Source organism: Primulina tabacum, chromosome 16, assembly GCF_025594145.1.
Source record: "Primulina tabacum isolate GXHZ01 chromosome 16, ASM2559414v2, whole genome shotgun sequence".
In the NCBI taxonomy this organism is placed as follows: domain Eukaryota; kingdom Viridiplantae; phylum Streptophyta; class Magnoliopsida; order Lamiales; family Gesneriaceae; genus Primulina; species Primulina tabacum.
The window spans coordinates 27,492,217-27,514,845 of NC_134565.1; the positions used below are offsets into that span (position 1 = coordinate 27,492,217).

At 34.8% G+C, this 22,629-nt stretch overlaps 2 protein-coding genes across 3 annotated transcripts; one reads left to right on the forward strand and one right to left on the reverse strand.

Annotated features, from left to right (window-relative positions):
* Positions 1 to 8,341: 8,341 nt before the first annotated feature.
* Positions 8,342 to 8,977, forward strand: LOC142528455 (transcription repressor OFP17-like). Its single transcript, XM_075633508.1, has one exon. The coding sequence runs from the start codon at positions 8,393 to 8,395 to the stop codon at positions 8,975 to 8,977; it is 585 nt and encodes a 194-aa protein (XP_075489623.1). The 5' UTR covers positions 8,342 to 8,392.
* Positions 8,978 to 11,566: 2,589 nt separating this feature from the next.
* On the reverse strand, positions 11,567 to 15,675 carry LOC142529107 (putative respiratory burst oxidase homolog protein H). Of its 2 annotated transcripts, XM_075634500.1 has the most exons (14): positions 15,272 to 15,675; positions 15,028 to 15,190; positions 14,839 to 14,887; positions 14,624 to 14,737; positions 13,578 to 14,387; positions 13,375 to 13,467; positions 13,174 to 13,289; positions 12,981 to 13,083; positions 12,810 to 12,895; positions 12,556 to 12,703; positions 12,357 to 12,476; positions 12,141 to 12,269; positions 11,968 to 12,046; positions 11,567 to 11,791 (listed from the first exon to the last, which is right to left on the reverse strand). In XM_075634500.1, the coding sequence occupies exons 1-14, from the start codon at positions 15,600 to 15,602 to the stop codon at positions 11,682 to 11,684; spliced, it is 2,451 nt and encodes an 816-aa protein (XP_075490615.1). In that variant the 5' UTR covers positions 15,603 to 15,675; the 3' UTR covers positions 11,567 to 11,681. The 2 variants fall into 2 exon arrangements, 1 of the variants encoding a protein (XP_075490615.1); XR_012815833.1 differs by lacking the exon at positions 11,567 to 11,791 and having other exon boundaries at positions 12,141 to 12,259.
* Positions 15,676 to 22,629: the final 6,954 nt, after the last annotated feature.

The window sequence follows — 22,629 nt, forward strand, 5'->3', positions numbered from 1 at the left end:
CCTATTTGTGAAGAAGAAGGACGGAGGCATGAGATTGTGTATCGATTACAGAGAACTGAATAAGATTACAATCAAGAATAAATACCCACTTCCAAGGATAGATGATTTGTTTGACCAACTCAAAGGAGCTACAGTCTTTTCCAAGCTCGACTTAAGGTCAGGCTACCACCAACTCAAGGTCAAGATAGGCGATATTCCGAAGACAGCCTTCAGAACAAGGTATGGACAATATGAGTTCATGGTGATGCCGTTCAGGTTAACAAACGCTACGGCAGTATTCATGGATCTCATGAACAGCGTGTTCAAACCATTTCTTGACAAGTTTGTTGTGGTATTCATCGACGATATTCTGGTATATTCGTCAAGTGAGGAAGACCACAAAGAACATCTTCGTCTCACCCTCCAGACGCTGAGAGAAAAAGAACTTTACGCCAAATTCAAGAAATGCGAATTTTTCCTAAAGAGCGTCACATTCTTGAGACACATAATATCAATCTTCGATTGGCCTAGACCAAAGACTGTAACAGAAATTCAGAACTTCTTGGGATTAGCAGGATATTATCGAAAATTTGTTGAAGGATTCTCTTCAATAGCAATACCTCTCACCAAACTCACACAGAAGAACTCCAAGTTTCAATGGAGTGAAGATTGTGAGAAAAGCTTCTAGACTTCTAAGAAGAAGCTTACCTCCACGCCAGTGTTGGTATTACCTACGGAAGCGAAGACTTTACTGTCTACAGTAATGCATCTAAAGGAGGTTTAGGATGCGACTCATGCAAGAGGGAAGGATAATTGCATACGCGTCGAGACAGTTGAATCCTTATGAACATAATTACCCAATGCATGACCTCGAGCTAGCAGCAGTGGTGTTTGCACTAAAAATTTGGAGACATTATCTTTATGGAGCCAAATGTGAAATTTTCACTGATCACCAAAGTCTCAAGTATTTGTTCACTTAAAAAGAACTAAATATGAGACAAAGACGGTGGATTGAACTCAAGAAGGATTACAACTTGACGATAAGCTACCACCCAGGTAAAGCCAATAAGGTAGCAGATGCTTTAAGTCGAAAGAATACGAGTAAGATAATCCTGACATCACTTTCAGCACAACCTTGTCTTCGAGAAACAATCAAGATCAGTCAAGATAGAGATTCCGCTTTGGTGAAACTGAAAGAGCAATCCAAAGAAGTGAAAACACCAGATTTCGAGATTGATAACAAAGGAATCTTGTGGATGAAAAGACGATTGTGCGTATCAGACATTGATAATCTTCGACAAGAAGTAGTGTCTGAATCACATAAGTCGAAATTTTCAGTCCATCCTGGCAGTACCAAGATGTACAGAGATCTGAAGAATAATTTCTGGTGGAGTGGAATGAAAAATGATGTTGCGACATTTGTTTCCAAATGTCTTGTGTGCCAACAACTCAAAGCAGAACACCAGAGACCTGGTGGACTTCTTCAACCATTAGAAATCCCTGAATGGAAATGGGAACATATTTCCATGGATTTTGTAGTTGGTTTACCCAAGTCGAGACAAGATCATGATGGCATCTGGGTAATCGTAGATAGACTTACGAAATCTGCGGATTTCTTACCTGTCCGCATGAACTATAATTTGGACAAGCTAGTCATATTGTACATGAATGAGATCGTACGACTACATGGAGTTCCAGCTAGCATACTATCAGACATAGATCCGAGGTTTACATCTCGTTTTTGGAAGAGCTTTCAACAAGCTATGGGGACCAAAATTACTCTTAGTACAGCGTATCATCCTCAAACTGATGGTCAAACTGAGAGGACAATACAAACTCTAGAAGATATGCTGAGAGCATGTGCTCTAGACTTCAGTGGTAATTAGAGCGAACATCTGCCCTTAATTGAGTTCGCGTACAATAATAGTTATCACAGCAGTATTGAAATGGCACCATACAAAGCTCTGTATGGACGAAAGTGTCGATCACCACTGTATTGGGATGAGGTAGGGGAAAAAGCAATTGTTGGACTCGAAATGATCCAAGAAACAGTGGATAAAGTCGCTTTGATCAAGGAGAGATTAAAAGCTGCACAAGATCAGAGGAAAAGCTGGGCTGACCTGAAAAGAAGACCCATGGAATTCGAAGTTGGAGAAAAAGCGTATGTGAAAGTGTCACCCATGAAAGGTATAATCCGATTCAATAAGGCTGAGAAATTGAATCATAGATATGTCGGACCCTTTGAAATTCTTGAGAAAGTGGGAACACTTGCTTATAGATTAGCACTTCCGCCCGACATGTCAAGAATTCACAATGTATTCCACGTTTCGCAGCTGAGAAGATATATTTCCGATCTAAGTCATATTCTGGAAGCTGGACCACTTCTGGTTGAGGGAAATCTAAATGAAGAACTGAAGTATGAAGAAATTCCGATTCGAATTGTGGATAACAAATACCAAGTACTGAGGCGACGAACTATTCCATATGTCAAAGTACAATGGTCCGACCACACCGAAAGAGAAGCTACTTGGGAGTTGGAAGAAAAGATGCGAGCACAATACCCTTATCTCTTTGAGGATCATGTATAGCAAAGTTTCGAGGACGAAACTTCTCATAAGGAGGGAGGGATGTGAGAACCTGAATTTTCAGTAGTAGCTAGCATTTTTCAGCAGCTAGCAATATTCAGTAGCAAAGGAAACTTCCAGCAGAATCTAACAATTCCAGCATCAGCTAATATTTCAGAAGCTGGTATATTTCCAGCAGACATGTATTTTTCAGCAGACAAAATCCAGCAGCAGAAGAGATTTTTCATCAGCTAGCAATATTCAGTAGCAAAGGAAAATTCCAGCAGAAGCTAACAATTCCAGCATCAGCTAATATTTCAGAATCTGGTATTTTTCCAGCAGACATGTATTTTTCAGCAGACAAAATCCAGCAGCAGAAGAGATCAGTAGCGAGATTCCAGCAGATAGCTACTGATTCTTCTTATAACTTGTAACTGAAGCATTTAACATGGAATAAAGGCTGTTAATAGCACATCATGGCAGATTATGGCCATTAATAGGGATTCCAACAGTCAGAATTTTGCTTATAAATAACACCCTCAAGTTTCTGAAATTGTTGTTGCACAAGTCTTGTGTTATCACTTGAAATTTGAACTAAGAGAGTGTATTTTCGAGCTGAAAAATCCAGTAGCAAGAGCAAGCAGATTCCAGACTTCAACAACCAAAACTCTAGAAAATTACAGTAAGCGGGCTATGTATAAATATCTTGAAACCAGTTTGATAATTCTTGTTTTAAATATTTCTGATCTCTGATTTTTGAAGCACTGAAACATAGTGAACTAATGGTAGGAATATATATTCTGAACATTACTGATTACTGATTACTGGCCTCGCCCCTTAGAGGAGAGAACATATAGGGGACTGATATCAGTTTAGCCATGAAATTCACGAACGTGCTCAGTGCTTACTTGATAAATTTCTGAATACTGATTTCTGAATACTGATTTTTGTTCTGAAAATAAGAATTTCTCTATATCATTCGTATTACTGTTTCTGTTTAAAAATGGTTTTTGAAAACTGGGAGTTATTTTCGCCCCCGCTTACTGAGTGACAACCATATCACTCACCCACCAAACCATCTCAGATAAGAACGAGGAAGAATTATTAGAAGAGGAAGAGCAGACTCAATTCTGGGGCTGGTGAAGAAGACTGTTCTAAATTATGTTTCCTTTGTATCTGTTAAAATGATGTTATGTTTGATTTTACATTTCCGCTGTAAAACATTTGTTCTTTGAGTTGTATCAGACAATAAATATTATGAATAAAAGACTGGTTTCTGAATTTTGTACTTCTGAGGCTTGTTGTTTTCGAATGTAAATTTGAGAGTAACGCCGGTGTCAACCAACCTCCGTCCCGAGGCGTGACACTAGGTGCAACCCTGCGGTGCTGCCCTGCACGAACCAGCAGCACTGCGGCGCTCCAAATGCAGTGTTGTGGTGCTAACTCTGCGTGAACCAAACCTCAAAAATGTCATCTTCTACCCATTTGCTTCCATATGGCTTCTAATGCAACCACACCCATACCGACTCGAAACAAAACATCGAAAGACGTCTGATAGCAACACATGACATATCCTAACGCAGCAATGACCACTCGAAGATTCCCAACGAAGCCTGCAACCACATAAACTCAAGAAACATGAAGAACATATTTTTAAAAAACGTCACAGTTTGAGCAGTCACACGAAAATGATCATAACTCACTCGTTTCTTGTCTAAAAATTACGAATTTACTGTCAAATCAAAGGTATCAAAAAGTAGTACGTTTTATATGTTGAATATTTTCCAGAAAGTTGACCGAAAATTCACAGTACTCGAAGTGACAGCAGACTCATTTTTGAGAACTAAAATTTTGATCCAAAATCGTTTCAAAACATTTTTGCTCAAATTTTTACACAACATACATGGATTTTGCATACAATACGCATCAAAATGCTTACTACGACAAGATCGATGCAAAAATAAAATAATATACATGACTTTGCTGATTAAACTCACGAAAAGACGGATAACGACGCGAGGGAATGCGAAGCTCGATCCGGGATGACTTATGGCACGATTTTTGCTCGAAAAACCAACGAAATTTTCAAAAATTTTGCAAGGGGAAAATGTTGGCTTCTGCTTAGAATTTAGAACCCTAGTCTTTTCTCTCAAAATGAAATGAATTACAAGAGAATTGTGTGTGTGAGTGTGTGTAGCCGCTTAGTGTGTGTGTAGGTGTGTGTAACGTGTGTGTAGTTAATTAGGGGGAAATATTGCTTAATAAATTAATTAACATGCTAATTAAAATACTAACACAATACTAACTTTACTAAAATCTCCTAATTAAAAAAATGAAATATACATGGGATAAACTTTAAAAGTTTAAAATCTTAAAATCACCTAATAAATTAATTTAGGCTTTAAAATGCTTAAAATTTCATAAATCTTTTAAAATACCAATTTTCTTGGCATGAAATAAAATTCCACATTTTCATAAATCGCATAAATCTTCGCCGGTCTCTTTTCCCGATCTCGCGTTGAAAATTCGCCCGAAATATACAACTCAAGAAAACATTTTAACGTGCATCAATTAAACATATAATAATTTAAAATAGTGGTATAATAAGTCCATTAAGTTCATTAAATAATATTTAAAATATTTTGTTTAGGAAAGTCTGTGAAATTAATAGCCGAGTTCTCAAAAAGTTCATATTTTCATCGAAAATCAAATACCGTTTAAAAATACGTCTCTTGACGTATAAAATCATCTCAAAACACCTCATTTTCAAAAATACCACACATGTACTATATATTAAATAATTAAAAATAATTATTTAATAAAAATATTTTCTCTCGTATAGCCCCGGGTCTCCGTTCCTAGATCGCGTCTCGAATAACCTTTAAAACACAATTTTATGCATTCATGTTGAAAAGTACATTTTAAACATGTAAGCATACACCCTATATTTAATCCGTACAATTAAAACCCTTTAAGTAGTCATTTTCTATTTTTCCTAGATTCGCATGCAATTAGATTACGTTATCGCATTTTGAACATTATATATTTCTCATTTCCTTCATTTATTGTCTGAGTATCATACCCATGAAAATATATGTCATTAAACTCAACAAATTTCTTTTCGATTGTGGTGAATACAAAGCATCATTTATCATAAATTTTGTATCATTAGGTAACAAAAATGTGCTTCAACCTTTAATCAAGTCTATAGGAATTGATATTGTATTCAGCGTTGTTTTTGTTGGTTTGAGTTCCAAGAAATAACTTTTATCTCGAAAAATAGTGTGCGTTGTACCACTATCAGGTGTGCAAACTTCCATGAGATTAGTTCCTTGTTTAGTTTTGTTCATAGCAGTTTCCATATTTGAACTTCAAAAAAAATATGCAATAAAAAAATTACTGACAATACATATGTAATTTATTGAAAAATATAAGACATATCATAATTATACAATAAAACATTATTATATGAGCACATGAAAAATAAAATATTTTACATTTCAATTCCAACAATATATTGATCATTGTCAGAGAAATCATTCAGAAAATCTGCAGCATCAAAATGAGTTGAATCACTCAAACGGCCACTATGTTCGGTGAAGTTGGTCTCTTTTTCTTTTCTCTTTATTGATTCTTTATAGATCTTACAAAGGTGCTCGGGGCTCGATAAATACAAGACCAATGTCTTGGAGTGCCATATCTAAACCAAGAACTTTCAAATCGTTTTGAGTTATTTTAATTAACACTCATGTTCTCATTATGCCTTTTCAATGGGTGGTTCGTGACGCCCTTTTGAGATGAGTTATAGAAGTAACTATCTCGGTTGTTTTCAAAACCAAGGCCGCGACCACGACCACATCCATGTCCATGTCTACGACCACGATTTCGACCTCGAACAAAACTTTTTCTTTGACTTTGATTTTGGCTTCCATGTTTAAATTCATTTTTACTTACAACATCTACTTCTGGAAATGTTGTTGATCCAGTGGGCCGGGACTGATGATTTCTCATTAGTAACTCATTGTTCTTTTCCGCCACAAGAAGACATGCGATAAGTTCATAATATCTCGCAAAGTCACGCACTCTATATTGTTGTTGTAGAGTTATATTTGAAGTTTGAAAAGTTGAAAATGTTTTTTCAAGCAATTCTGATTCCGTAACCTCATGTCCACAAAATTGCGAGATTATTCGATAAATCGCTGAATTGTAATCACTGACTTTTTTATAATCTTGGAATCTTAACGTATTTCGTTCATCACGGGCGGTCGGAAGTATAACTTCTCTTATATGTTCAAATCTTTCTTTTAATCATTTCCATAAAGTCATGAGATCTTTTAATCATTTCCATAAAGTCATGAGATCTTTTTCAATAACATGATATTATATATTAAATATATATATAATAAAAATAAATAAACAGTAAAATAAATATTCTTATTTTTGAATATTGTTACTTTTTTCTTGTGTTTTGGAGCTTGGAAAAATATGGAGATCCTTCGAGCATCGTGCTGATATCGTGTTAAAAGTAAAAATTTACGGTAAAAAGTAAAGATTTTAAACTCACAAAATATATTAAAATATATACTTTATAAAATTTTGTCTACTCAATTGTGTGTTTTCTTCACAAATTTAGTGACCTATTTATAGAATTTCTTTGGAAATAATCCAAAAATAAATACATCATTACATACATCATTTTTAATATTTACAACTCTTATTTTCAGCATATAAATTTTTTTATACTGATTTAGAATTTAGATCTTGTTCCAAATTAAGATACTTATTAACTGATATTGGGCCAAGAGTCCATTGACAAATGTCCACAGTGGATAATTTGTTACCTATAATCTAGGACTAATGAGATCTTACATATGTGGGTATTATCTTCACTTCAATTTCAACGGGTAAGATCTTTTCACACATACAATTTCAAAAAAAAAGTGGGTCCTATATATGCATGGACAAATCTTGGCCATCCATCCTATCATGAGGGCAATGCCCACATAGGTAGGATGAAATAAACCATCTTAAATCCGATATTCTCAAACTTAGGACTTTAAAAAGTGGATGAGATTTGAGCTATAGGATAATTAAAATTAACTTAAAATAGTTTTTTTAATATTTTTTATTAAATAAAAATATTAAAAGCTCGTTTGTAAATTGATAGAGGTATTTTTAATATTTTAATAATTCCATGGTGAGTTACACAGTAATATTTTTAAACCCTTCATATTTTATAAAAAAAAATCTATTTTCTCTAACGATTGATTCAAATGTTTGTTATACAGTAATTTTTTATAGTAGACTCTTGTGAGACGATCTCATGAATTTTTATCTGTGAGACTGGTCAACCCTACCGATATTCACAATAAAAAGTAATACTCTTAGCATAAAAATTAATATTTTTTTCATCAATGACCTAAATAAAAGATATGTTTCATAAACTACGACCCATGAGAACGTTTCACGTAAATTTTTGTCAATTTTTTTTAAAAAAGTATTTTACACAATGCACTTGACTTTTATCGGTCATCCTTGAGATGACTAAAAAGCCTTCATTTTATGACACCACTTTCCTTTACAACGCCAGACGTGACATCCACACACATCATAATTTAATACACCTACCCTTTTACTTGTGTATATATATATATATATATATATATAGTTGTATAGATGTTTGAACCTGTCTTGTTTAGTTTCCTTAAAAGTAAAAGGGTATTTGTGTGTGTGTGTGCGCGCGTTATCTATATATACATGTGCATCCGAGGACTATCTTTAAAAGCCATCGTTCTTCCTCTCCTCACCCCTTCGTAATCGGCATCCCAATCTTAATCTTAGAAAGAAAAATGGGCCTTAAAAATCTGTCTCACTTCAGATGCAAACTTACCAAGCCATGCAAGAAATTGTTGCAACTCTTCAAATTCAAACTCCACAAACCACTTTTTATAAGAGCTCTTCGACTCCGCCCTCATCGAAAACCAAACATGAACAACTCCAAACGTAAAGGGCGGAGCCACCTCTCCAAAATCCTACCAGTGTTATGTTCACTTACGCGAACAAAAGAGATGGATCGAACCACAGAGTTCACGAGTTTTTCGGATCCAGGGCAGCGTATAGCACCACATCCATCACCTCTGACCCCAGCATATGTAAGAATGCGTGCTGAAGCCATGGGAAAGGTCGACGTTTCGAATCAATATGCTGCATGCAGGAGCTTTGAGAATCATTTGACGGAGATGATTGTGGGAGAGGGAAAAATGAGAGATTTGGAGGATGTAGAAGAGTTTCTTTATTGCTGGAAAAAGCTGAGATGTCCTGTGTTTATGGATTTGGTATGTCGATTCTATGGAGAGCTCTGTAGAGATCTGTTTTCCAACGCATCTGATCAGAATGAAATCGGATTGTCAAAGGAATATCTACGATATAATTGATTTCCTCACAAAAAGTTGTAACATTATTTTGCACTTTAAATTTTATGATACGTAAGTTTGTAACATTCATTATTTCCATCTCCCAAATTTACACTTTATGCCAATTAATCATTCAGAAAACAATGTAGGAGAGTTCATTGACCCAAAGGCCCATCTGGTCTATACCACAACAAGAACGAAAAAAAGCAGCACAGCAGAACAAAAAGGATACTGTCTGAAAGTTGAAAGAGTAGAAGTTCTTCTTCTAATTCTGTGGGCAGAGTCTGGACATCAACACTAACAAAATAGACACCACAAAAATGTATTTGGTATAAACAAGGATCATTAAATTACTTAGAGACGTTATCTAAAAAAAATATTAAAATATTTTTTTTTAGAATTAACTATAGCAAAAAGTATCATCTTCAAAAACTCAAAGTTTTGTGGAAATTTTTTTATTCCATTAGTTTTTTAAATGCAAAACTTTTTAAAGTGGGTTTTTTTTATCATATTTTTTCGTAACTCTACATATAGCAAGTTTATTGGATATGAAACCCACTCTTTTAATCGAGCTTGGAGTTATCTTTGAAAGTCTATGGAGTTCCAAATTTTTATCTTTTTTACAGAGATAATCTTGATTATGTATATAACCTTGTTTTGTTATTATTAAGAGTAATTTTGATATAATATATTGGAAAATTTGCAATTTTGGTTATGTATTTTCGTTTATGTGCGATTTTAGTAATTTATATTGTGAAATTTCAGTTTATGTCCTGTATTTTTCAATTTTTTGTCATGAGTGTTTGTCTCTTCGCAATTTGATCCTGCATGTTATAAAATTTCAGTTTAGTATGCTATTTATATTTTGTTTTGACAATTTTAGTCTTTTTTTCGACGTGGCCAAGATATGACCGAAATCATAATACAGAAACAAGTCCAAGTGATGAAGGACCACACAAGTCACGATTTCCTAGGAGACGATACAAAAGCAGAAGATTTTCCGACAAAGATAAAGTAGGTATGCTATCCAATAACTCCATTAGTGAAGAATGAACCACCACTAAAAGACATTTTCACTGACTGGTGGAAGATGAACCACCAACCACCTATAAAGACAAGCCATTAACCAGTGGTCAAAAGGACCACCATTCATAAGATGTTGTCGACCACAACTGGCAGAATAATTCATAAGATTTGAAGTTCGGATTTCAAATCCACCGAGACTTTTATATAACTCAAGACAAAAGGAAGATGAAAAACATCATTCAACCTCTTCATTTTTCTCTCAAAATGTAAACTTGTAATAGTTTTCTTTATTGTATGTGTATTATAATTCTGGCTACTATAGATAGCTAAGCAAGTCCTTCCTCATATATAGGAAATCACCATGCATTAATAAATTGTATGTTTGAATAAAAAGATCAAGGCTTACTGTCCCTCTCATGTATTATTTTCAAATTGAACCATTTTACTATACACCTTGATGTAGGAAAGGAAACAGGATTGTGCAAAGTGCTGTTGAAGGAATCTAAATCAAAAACCATATGTTGCGACTGTAGGGTTGGACTGTGAGAAGCAGTTTATAAAACCCGGTGGATACAAGCCGACGACACTCTGGTCAAAAAAATAAATTGTTCAATTTATTATACGAAAACATAATGAGCCATTTAAAAAAATCAATCATTTGTAATATGGTGTATAGGATGGAAACCCTATGTAGCTGCATGTCTGGGCTGTATGCCTTTAAGAATAGATTTGATAGATATAACAATGACACGTACCATAATTATGAAGATTGATGATATTTTTTGAAAATTAAAGATTAAGGAGCTCAAACAAATATTTAAGGAAATGAAGAGTGATGAGAAAGTTATATTTTAAGGCAAAGAGTTATTAATAGTTTGCCCATCTTTTAATCATGCTAAATTTCAAATATATCCTCTAAATATTTTTTCCCTCCCTCACAATCAATTCTTTACCATGGTACTTAGCATCGAACTTTCTGATCTCTAGCCTAAATACCAGGAGCTGTTTAAATTATAAGAATATTTTGACTTGCTTTCCATCGACTAAATGGTCGAATTATTTAATAATGATAAAGAGTTCTAAGATAGTTATGATAGATTGAACAATGTGATATGGTCAATAATTGTTTTCTTACGAGACGTCTCACGGATCATATTTACAATAATAAATAATATTTTTGATATAGAAAGTCATATTTTTTATTGGTGACCCAAATAAAATATATGTTTCACAAAATTAACTCGTGAAATCGTTTCACAAAATTTTTCTTATATGGTCAAATATGTTTAGGGAATAGTCCGGCCACATAATTAAATGTACATATATACCTAGATACGTAGGATAACTTTAAATTGCTTTTTTCTTTTCACCATAGAGTTGTCATGAATGATTTTTTTGAACCTATTAGTTAAGTATATTAGTAGCATGAAATTATAGATAATATAAATTATAAGGGTAGAATTTTGAGTTCCACGTTTGGTATACGAAAATGATTTAATTTTTTCATAGCATTTTTCACCATAATTTTCCTATTACTCAGATTCGCTTCATGAAATTATCGTGATGACGTTTTTAATTTGCATCATTTGACACACACAAAATTGTCATTTCCTAGCTAGCGTTTTTCACCATAATTTTCCTAATGAATCCAAAATGAACATTCCATGTATAATATACTACATTATAAGCTCCTAGCTAGCTAGAAGTTTTCCTTGTGAAACTGGAATCGAGTCGATGAATTCATGCTAAATTCTTGGCAAAGCTTTTTGAGCGGCTTCGTCAACGTCGGACTTCCGCAGTAAAATACACCTGAAAATCAATATACCCATTGCTTAGTTTTCTGTAACACATATATATATATATATATATTGTTTGGAGGGATGATTTTTATAATTGGATCTCGAACCTGAGAATAAGATGAGGTACCGCGTACACTTAGATGTTACTTGTTGAATAATAGAAAGTAAAACATCTGTTTTTTTTACCTATTCGAGTAGATGGATGCGTAGTAGCCAAATGTGCGAACACTTTCTTCCAGTTTGGCCTTGCGAAATGAGTTCTTATCTGTTTCACCAATAGTCCATTGGTAAATATATTGATTTCTCAAGCTTATAGGTATCAGATTCGAGTCGCGTAAACATGCAAAAAGGATGCTTACCCGGCTTTCTGAAACTACATCGACCCCATTTTTCGCATGTTGCAGCGATTGAACCATTCCTATGAGTGCCGATCGAGCATCTCCTTCCTCGTACACACTCGTCAAGTAGTTGTGCATTTCTATGACATGCTGCAAGATTTAATTAAGAAGCTTTTACATGAGATAAATGTAGATAACACATGAAAAAACGTATCGTGCTCGCTCTGAGTACCGTACGTTGTGATCGTATTCTGCAATGTCATCCATAACACCTTTAAACCAGTCAAATGATCCTTGTTCCCTTGTCACCCAATAGAAATATGCTCGTTCAGGGCATTTTCTGTCGTCTATTGAGCCCTGATTCGAGAAGTTTATTCATTTGGAAGATCAAATATCTAAGGGAAACAGGAAGTTGTTTTGATTTATTTGTACTCACAAATTCATCTTCGTTGTTAACTATGTCTTTGATAATGCTGATAAATGGGGTTGCTCCAATACCCAAACCGACGAGCAGAAGGATGTCGTATTTCTTGTAATTCTGCGCCGGTGCTCCATACGGTCCTTTGATCACTATTCTTGGAAATCTGTAAGGTAGAACTTTGTTTGTAAACATAAAATTGAACCCTTTTAAACTGAGGTCAGAAACTTGTATATCTGAAAATAAATATTATCAAAGGACTATTTGCTCACTCTGAATTTTCAGTGTCTGAGTATACTTTAGTTTCCATTCTCACCAGATTTCCCCTTCTTGGCTGTGTCGATCTAGGTTCACAAGCCTGCATTTGTTGATGTTTCCTTATATTCATTACATCCTAGTGATATGTTTAGGAAAAACCATCGCGGAGAAGAAAGACGAGTAACCTTAGCAAAACGGTTTCTAAGTTCAGTTGTCCAATCTCCCAATGTGCGTATATGGACACTTAGATAGTCGTCGCCGGGGGCAGAGGTAATCGAAAACGGATGCCTGTATCGTTATTCGAGAAAGTTCTTCAACTACTAGTTTCATCGACTAAGAAATATGGATACGTTATTTCACAAGTTGCACACTTTTTACCATTCGAAATTTGATATATCAGGACACTTGACAAAAAGGTACATCCCACTCTTGTATTTGAATCCAGGAGGCCTACTCATATATAAGGCTAATACATTTCCTGTGTAAATAACAGCCTGAAAATGCCAGACCAAAGATTAGATTGCTCAAAAAAATTTCGACAGCCCGGAGAAAAACTTGTAAAAGTTGATGAAATACGACCTTAATGATGCTGACTCTGTAGTTTCTGTCATAAAGGGTGAGAATTCTTTCACTGGTGTAGACAAACATTGGTATGGCAATGTACATCCATGTCTGCAAATCACAAAACTCAGACTGTAAGTCACTGCAAATTTGCTTTCGGATTCCATGTGAGATCATACCAGAAAATAGCAAAACTCGAGTTAAAGGGAATGTTTGCATACCGTTTTTTTATACCATTGTCTGGTCAGAAATATGAAGTAACCGTGGATGATTAAGAGGGCATAAACGAGAGCCAACAAATGATGCGCATACCAGAAGGAATTGAAACCTGCCAAATGATGTAAAGGCCACGGCAGTTTAACCACGTTCCTCCTAAACGAATGCATCGCCAATGTGAAAGAAAAGATCATCAGAATTATCATCAAGATGCCTGTAATGCCGAGGACAGTTCCAACAATTCCCAAATAACTCGGCTGGTGGAAATGAAAAGCCGGTCCAAAAATGGCGTTAAACTGATTATTAGGACACTTTGTCAGTCTTACGAAGTTGCAGCCTGAGTGCATCAGCGTATGAACTAGGGTTGCTATGGCGATACATAGTGCGATTAATTTATGGAAATTGATGTTGTCGTCGAATGGTATTACCGTCCCAAGAAACGTCTCTCTTAGCTTAGTTAGAGTTCTTCTGCACACAGGGAGGAGAATCAGAGCCATGTTGAACTTAAGAATCTCCGCTGAACCTTTAGCAAAACATAGACAATATCCCATTACTTGAAAAGCAGCCCTTTTTTTGTATTGATAGAATTTCCAAGTGAAGAGGGAAATATTTACACACATCCACAACGTGAGAACCAGTATTCTTCTCCAATTATCGAAGAATCTTTCCGAGTTTTTCGATAAGAATTTGCTTATCGGGGTCCTGTACTGTTTAGGGATCATGGTTCTTGCCAATGTTTGCGTTTTCTTGTAAGTCTTTTTTTTGTCTTCTTCCGAGCCAACCATCCCTCTTAACAAGAGCTCGAGTTGCCACATCTGCTTTAAAGGAGAGTTGATGGAGAAGTATTATAGAACATAATTCTTATAGTGGAACCCAAATCAAAACGAGTGGCCTATTAGATAAGAGAGCTTCTCAAACTTATTGATCAGTGCACAATTATATGTATGATCTATATATATAGGATTTTAACATTGTATATGAGGGAGGAGGCAGAAGGAAAGAGAGTGACTTTTATACAGAAAATGATCCAACAATGTATATATATCAGCACCTCTATATATCCTTGATGGTCGGGGTCAAGCTCTTCCATGATTAAAGAAGCATATGTTGAAGCCTGTTGCTTGAATTTCGACAGCTTGTTCGCCGAAGCACTCATTACTAAAACCTTGATCATATAAAATATCCAAAAAAATTGTCTCATGAACAAGAAGGAAAAGCGAAAGACAAACAGAAGAAGCTGCTCGAAATTAGTGAAACGTTGCTCACTTCTTTAACCTCGTCTTCCGACAGCATTCCATCTCCATTTTTGTCACACCTACAACATTATTAATATGTCCAGTCAATAACATGACCGATACAATCCAAAACAAAAGTATATGGTAGCTCTAGCATCATTTTCTAGCTCAAGTCCCGTCGGCGTGGGATTCCGCTAGAATAGGCCGAGAGTCAACTTACATGTCAAAAAATATATGAAGCCTCGTGTCATAATCTTGATTTGTCATGTCTTCCCAGAATTCCCGTAGTAATTCTATCTCGATCCCATTTTCCGTGCAAATGTTCCTCCTTCTTGCCAAAGCTTCAAACAACTCACCAGCAAATTCCTTGCTGTCTCCCATTCCTAAATTCCAGAAAGCAAATCAAATGCAAAAAACTTGGCACATACAACAGAAAAAACAAGAAAACTTAACAACAAAATTACCGATGCATACTCCAAATTTGTCCTTCAACAATCTGCCATAGACCGCATGCTGATTGAAACGCTTCTCAATATCCTTCCACGCGTCCTCTTCCTTCCCCGTTCTTGTCCTGTCGAGAAACCTTAAACTCTTTAGCCCTTGTGAGGCACCGGATTCCGTTCGGCCCGTCCTATTCTTCGTGTTGCTTGTCTTCCTCCTTAAAAAACTCCGATTTGCACCATTTCGTACAGATTCCGATTTATCATCCATTGGAATATCAGCCATGTCATCTATCTCAATTTTCTCTAATATCCATTTCACAGAATCTCCTCTAGGTAGTCCTGTATCATTCATTTCGAATTATTATTTTTTTCTCTTTTTTTTCTTCTTTTTTTTTTCCTGAACTGTTCCTGCAGATTTTTTCTTTAAGGTAATAAGGGAGGGATAAAGCAAGAGGAAATATAACTATGAGGAGAAAAGGGAAGAGGAGGAGAAGAGTTAGTTAAATTAGTTGTCCTGAAAGAGAGAAGTCGCCTTATATGTAATAGAAACGAATAACGTTTTTCTAAATAAATAACAAATAGTGGACTATTTAATATTATCATTAAGTTATTATATTTATTATATTTATCTTAGATATGAACTGTCTAAGGACAACAGAAAATTCACAATTGAGACAACGAATGTATGACTTGTAAATATATTTTCCCAAATTAAAAAATAGAAACTATATAATTCCTCGATCGAAACTTATAAAATGTTACGACTTACATATTAATGTTTTTAACATTCATCTATACTTCTATGATATATTATTATTAAGATTGAGATTATGTTTTTTATAAAACAAAATTACTCTTCTTTTCAATTATAAAAATTCCATTTTATGTTTAATAAAAAAACCATAGAAATCTATTTTAGTAAACGTGTATCTCATCTCTATCTACCATATACAATATTTTAATAAAATATTTTTAATATTTATCTATTATTTTGAATTTTAAATGATCATATCAAGTTATTACACAAAATCATTTTTATAAGAAGAAGAAGATCAAGTTGGTGTCCGAGGTGACTCAAGCGGAGACAGTTTTAGAAGTCCAGCCTACTCTGCCGATGGCTAGCATTTACATTTCTGAAGGTTTTGTACTTTTTACCACTGATTTCCCACCGTTGGACCCTAAGGACAAAGGCAAGGGGAAGATGCAACCATCAACAAAGCCTTCTGAAATTCTTACTGCGGTTCAGACAGATGTCACTTTGACATTGTCTCAAGTATTGAGGATTGTGACCAGGAAGATGAAGTTGTATGATAGATGGTTTGAACACCGCACCTTTGTCAGGTTCAAACCCATCCTTGAGGAGGATTTACTAGAGAAATTGGCCACTCTTGAAGGTCAGATGCTAGACGAGGCAAAGACTGATGATATTGAGATAGCTCTCAAATGGCGGACATTCTATAAAATTTCAAATGAGAGAGAGTCTTTTGTGGCTAATAATTATTTAAAAGCAAATCAATTTTGATCTCACAAGTCACATAGCTCCTGATGATGTTGAAGTCATCTCATAGTTGGAGTTCGATGTTCTGACCAAATCACCTCCAAGATCGGAACAAGATGAGGGAGTTTGAGATGCCCAAGCAACTGCTTGCCAAGACAATCGAAGTCTACACCAATGAAGCACTTGTCATGCTCAATGATACGGATATGGAAAAAGAAACAGCTAGGGAAGAATGGAAAGCCAAAGGGGTTGAAACAGTTGTCTCAGATCCTACTCATTTCAACCGATCGCACACCGGTGATGGCTCTTCCACTGCTTATGTGGTGGACAAATCCGCTGTCTTTGAAGCTGAGAAAGCGGCGGTTGAAGAAACCTCTTCAACCATTATAGACCATGCAACTGTTGACCCTGCTTCAACCATTGGGCAAACCCAATCAGAGGTACCTTTCTTATCTCCTTTAAATAACCCTGAAAAAGGTCCTTCCTATGTCAGAGAATGTTGGAACCTTTCATGTTGGCGATCTTGATTTTGATGTTAACAAAACTTGTTATTGTATTTTTAACATATTTACTCACGTGTGAAGTTGCAAATACAAGAAGAAAACTGAAACTGAATTTAGCCAAACTGAATTTCTGGCGAGCTTCGGTTTTCTAATGATATCTCTTAGCTGGATTATTCAAATGACAATCTGCAAACTTTTCTGATCAGAAAAATCAATTTGAAACAAGTGTGTTTCACGTCAGTTGGACAAAATCGGATGTTATCAGGGTCAAATGATCGCTGAATGACCAAACAGATTGCACGAAAACAGCAATCAGTTGGGTATAAGCAGTTGCGGTATTTTGGTCGTACCTCTCAGCTTGGATATTGGAATGAAGCGATTCAGTATGTGTTGGAAAGATAAGACAATGATCTACAAATCATCTTCAGAATTCAAAGTTTGAATCACATTTTAAGATGCTGATGAATGACGAAAAAACTACTGATTTTGCACAAATTGATATCAGCATGGCTGATTTCAACTCACCAGCTGAAACTGAACAAGTTGAACTGCTGATCAGTTGAGCTGATGACCAGTTGATCAAAGTTGACCATTTGACCAATTTAGGCTCGGAAAAATGTCCAATAAGACGAATTTAACCGTTACAATTTCTAAACTGTACAGAAACTTTTCAAACGATCATATTCTTGTATCTAATATATATCATTGTTGGGCCCTATAAATACAACATCTTTAAGATCAGACAAGAACGTTGGAAGGGGATTCAAAGAATTGACAGTTAGCATGAATAAATCTGCTAGTTGAGAACACAAGCCCTTGTGTGATGATATATTTGAGATATACGCTGTAAAAGATAAATTTATCACACACAATCATTCACACATATACAAAAGAGTTTAACTTCAAATATTAGATGAGTCAATCTTCGCACAAAGACATAAAACAATGTATTTGTAATCTTCTCATATGAGACATTAAACAATATGATGATTGTGAGGTAGTGCTTGTAATCTTGAGTATTAGGAGTTCTAGTTGGGTGTTGCCCTTCTGGATTGGTTTGTACAAAGAGTTGTATAAATCAAAGTCTTCTAGTGAATCCTTCCCAAGGGGAAGAAGGGGTGACATAGGAGCATTTGAAGTCTCTGAACATCCATAAACAAATTTGTGTCTATTTATTTATTGCATTTACTTATCATCTTCATTGTTCTAAAGATGTATTATTGAAGTATTTTATGTGTTCTTCAAATATCAAAATATTGCATACCAAGTGTTTTATAAAATGCTTCAACCAAAATATTTTTACTCATTTAACTTGAATATATTTTAAATTCTTTACAAAATAGTTAATCGATTTGTACAAATGATTATTTCGAGTGTCTTCCGCTTGGTTTGAAAACCAAACTCGATTTAATTCATCGGTGTTCAATATTTCAAGAACCGATTTATTGTAGCTCAACGATTTCTCCCCAAACCGATCCTATAAGAGACATCACTACCTAGGATCTCTCTGACCCCAGTGGATGATGAGATGAAGTATAGTTTTGATCTCTTTGTGATCGGTCCACTCACATAGACACTGATCAAGATATAGATCACAAGAGTGCATCTCATGAGATAATCTTTCAAGAAACAGTTCTGAAGTACACACATCCTCAGACAACCACTAATCAAGTGCATCTCCTGAGACAATATTTGAAGAAATGGTTCTGAAGTATACACCTCATCGGGCAACCGCTGATCAAGAAGATTCTTCTGTTCCTTCTCCCCCACTGATCGAGTTTGATATTCCAAAAGATGCATCTCCCATTCTTCCCAAACTCGAGGACACCTCTGGAGCCAATAATATGGAGAATGTGGAAATGAGTACTTAAAGTGAAGACGACCGGTTGAAGTAAAATGACAGTGAAGTTGACCCTTCACACACAACTGATCATATTGCAGTTGATGCATATTTTGCAGAGGTCAATTTCTATTTTGAGAAGGTTCGGCATCTCATGGTCTTTTTTATGCTCGTCTGATAGCCTCCGATGCCGGTATTTTCAATCTTCGCCAAGCTTTAATGCGAAATGTGTCCGAACTCAAATTAGACCTCAAAATTTACATGAATAAGTTCAAGAGTTCAAAGAAGCACACTAACGATACCATAGTCACTTTGTCTGGACAGCTAACCCAAACTGAACAAAGATTTGGGGCTCGTAGTGGCGGTATTCAGGCTATCCTTGACACCCAACTATAAGATATGATGGATCATTTTCATAAAGGTGATGCCAAAAATGAAGAAGAACAATGTAGATAGGAAGAGGCATCAAGACAGAGGCAGGATGAAGCCAAAAGAAGATAGACTGAAGATGAGAACAAAAAAGAAGGATAAATCTAAGAGAAGTGCCAGAATATTCTGTTCTAGGAGTTTTATTTTTTCATGCCTGTAGGTGTATTAGGTTTTTCTACCTTTCTTTACCTTGTAACAATGAAATTCATTATCTAATTGAAATTCAGTTTTTCTTAAAGCATTTGATCTTTCCGGAGCTTTAATTTTGTCATCACTAAAAAGGAGAATTTTTTTAGATCCATTAGTTTTGATGATAATAAACAATAACTTATTGTACTAAATTAATTTGCTTTTGCATATAATTACAGGTACTCGACCGCCCTACTGAAAAATCAGAAGAAATCATTCAACAGGTCTCAAGATTTAAAGCTATTCCATCATTTCAATTTTAGCATCTTATTTGATCTACTCGACCACTCAAGCGTACAAGTTTGTGGCATAAGGACTACTCAACCTTTCACTTTATCAAAGTACATTTGAAAATGGTTTAGTAAGATAACATCATATTCAAGCTACACATCTTACAAGAATCTCACATACTTTATCATAGAATTTGACTATCTGGTCTGTACTGCAGAAAAGAAATAAATCGTAATGTTTTCTGAAAAATTCATAGCGCAGAGTTGGTTACTTTTTATGTCAACGACCGTTTCTTTTAGCATTTGGAAATGCCAAAATAGCTCATTAATTGAAGTATAATGTAATTCAATAAAAGAAATCGACAACAGTGCTTTTGAATTAATGCTCATTTATTAAGTTACAGTTGATTGTTTAACGCGAAAATGCAAAAGAGCTCTATAAATAGAAAATTTCAAGAAGAGATGAAGTCACAAAATTACAAGCACATGCATTTGAAGCAAAATTTCAAGCTTGCATTATCCAAAAGATTTATGAGCACTCTTCACTGTAATACTCACTAATGCTCAACAGTCCTCGCTTCAAAATCGTCTATCAAATCGTAAAGGATCATTAAGAGCTTCTGTCAAACTACTCAATCATTTCTTGTCAAGATCGTTTGAGGAGTTGTTCGACAGTTTGAATATGAGGATTCATTACTTTATTTCATTTGTATTGTATTGGTTATTTGACTATGTATCTCAATCTTTTGTAAGAGTTGACTAGGAGTTTTGATTTAGACAGTTGCTTCCATTCTATATACAGACTCACTAATATTTCAACTTCTTAACTAACCCAATTAAAACAACTATTCTTAATTAATTTTTAATTATTGTTTTTTTATTCGTGATTACATCCATTGTATGTAATTGTAAAACGTGCAACGTTTATCTTCGATAATAATTTCCCAAATTTTTTTTCCAAATTGCGCCAAATAAGACGTAGAAATTGCAAGAAATGGTAGAAGTCATAATATGTAATTTAAAATTTTCCCATGCAAAGTCAATATTAGTTGGAAGCACGTTGTTCGTAGTTGTTAATTGCTTGAGACGCGCTTTTTTAAAAAATTGAAGCAACTTCACCGAGCAACGTGCAAAGAACTACAAACAAATTCATCCCCACTGGCCACTTATAATTTCTTTTTTAAAAACCAGAACTACAAATAAATTATATATATATATATATACTTTTCAAACCTGATCCGTACATCGACTCGGCCAAAGCAATGGGTCATCGGGTTACTGGTTCAAGCACCGGTTCGATAGTTGAACCAACGGTCAATTCCTTTCAGAATATTTTTTTTAATAGTTTATAGGATAAGAAAATATTTATGATAATTCATATTTACCTGATAAAACCTTTAACAAAATCCAGATTATGTGTTGGTTGCAATAATTGTCCTTGCTTGATAGAGCGATTGAATCGTGGTGCTTGAGCTACTGTGCTGTTTAAAAGATTTGAGTTGCAACATTACTAGTAGCTATAGCTTTTGGTAAAGTTGTAAGTACTCGATCCTACAATTGGTATCAGAGCTAAAGTCACGGGTTCGATTCTTATTGACGACAAGGAGTGCAATTATTGGGAGGGAGATTGTTGGGTACAATAATTGTCCTTGTTTGGTAGAGCGATCGAACCGTGGTGCTTGAGCTGCTGTGCAGTTTAAAAGATTTGAGTTGCACCATTACCACTAGCTATAGCTTTTGGTAAAGCGGTAAGCACTCGGTCCTACATTATGTGCTCTAAAAACAAATTATTTGAGTATTATCAATAGTAAATATTTATTAACATAAATATGCATTCAATAAAGAAAATATAAAAGTTTTAAACAAATAACAATTATTTGTGTATGACTTTATAAAGTCACATTGACATTTTTTGTTGTAATAATAATAATGATAACTTAAAATTTATTTTTTTGGTGAAAAACTTGAGAATTTGAATAAATCCATGCAAGAATATCGTTATAAAATCTCAGTTTTGATATGTTGCACACCTACCGTGCACACCTATGTGAGCACAGATGAGGTGTCACCCACATATTGGATGTGATGAAATATAGAAAAATTGCGCATCCAATGGGTGATTGACACCTCATCGGTGCACGATAGGTGTGCAACATATCAAAACTGAATAAAATCTTCAATGTTGGATTATTTTTTAAAATATTATTGTTTATAATAATAATTTTAGTTAATTAGAGAAAGAATGATATAAAAAAAATAAAGTAATTGGTAAGTTCATATTTTTCTTCTTTCAACTCCTTCAAGGTTTCTCAAATTTTTCATCTTCGATTCTTTGTTGTGTGCACGAGACCAGACATATAATTTATTTATTTATCTATTTATTTTATACATATTTTGTGGGGACCCGGACGCTAATTAAAGTTTTTTATAGTTCTTAGAACTAATCAATCAATTATAATAAACACGGTCTAAATTTTTTTTTTAAAATACAAAGCGGAAACGTTATGTAAGTCAATCTGAATTACATATTAAATATAAACATACAAGTCCTGTATTGTCTACAATAATCCAACTAGGTTCAACTACATATCAGTGCTGACTCTTAATTTATTTCTGAGCCCGGATCTCCACGCTATCTAGTCCAGCCTCGTTCTCTTCTTGACCCTGATCATGTCCCACCTGTTGTCATG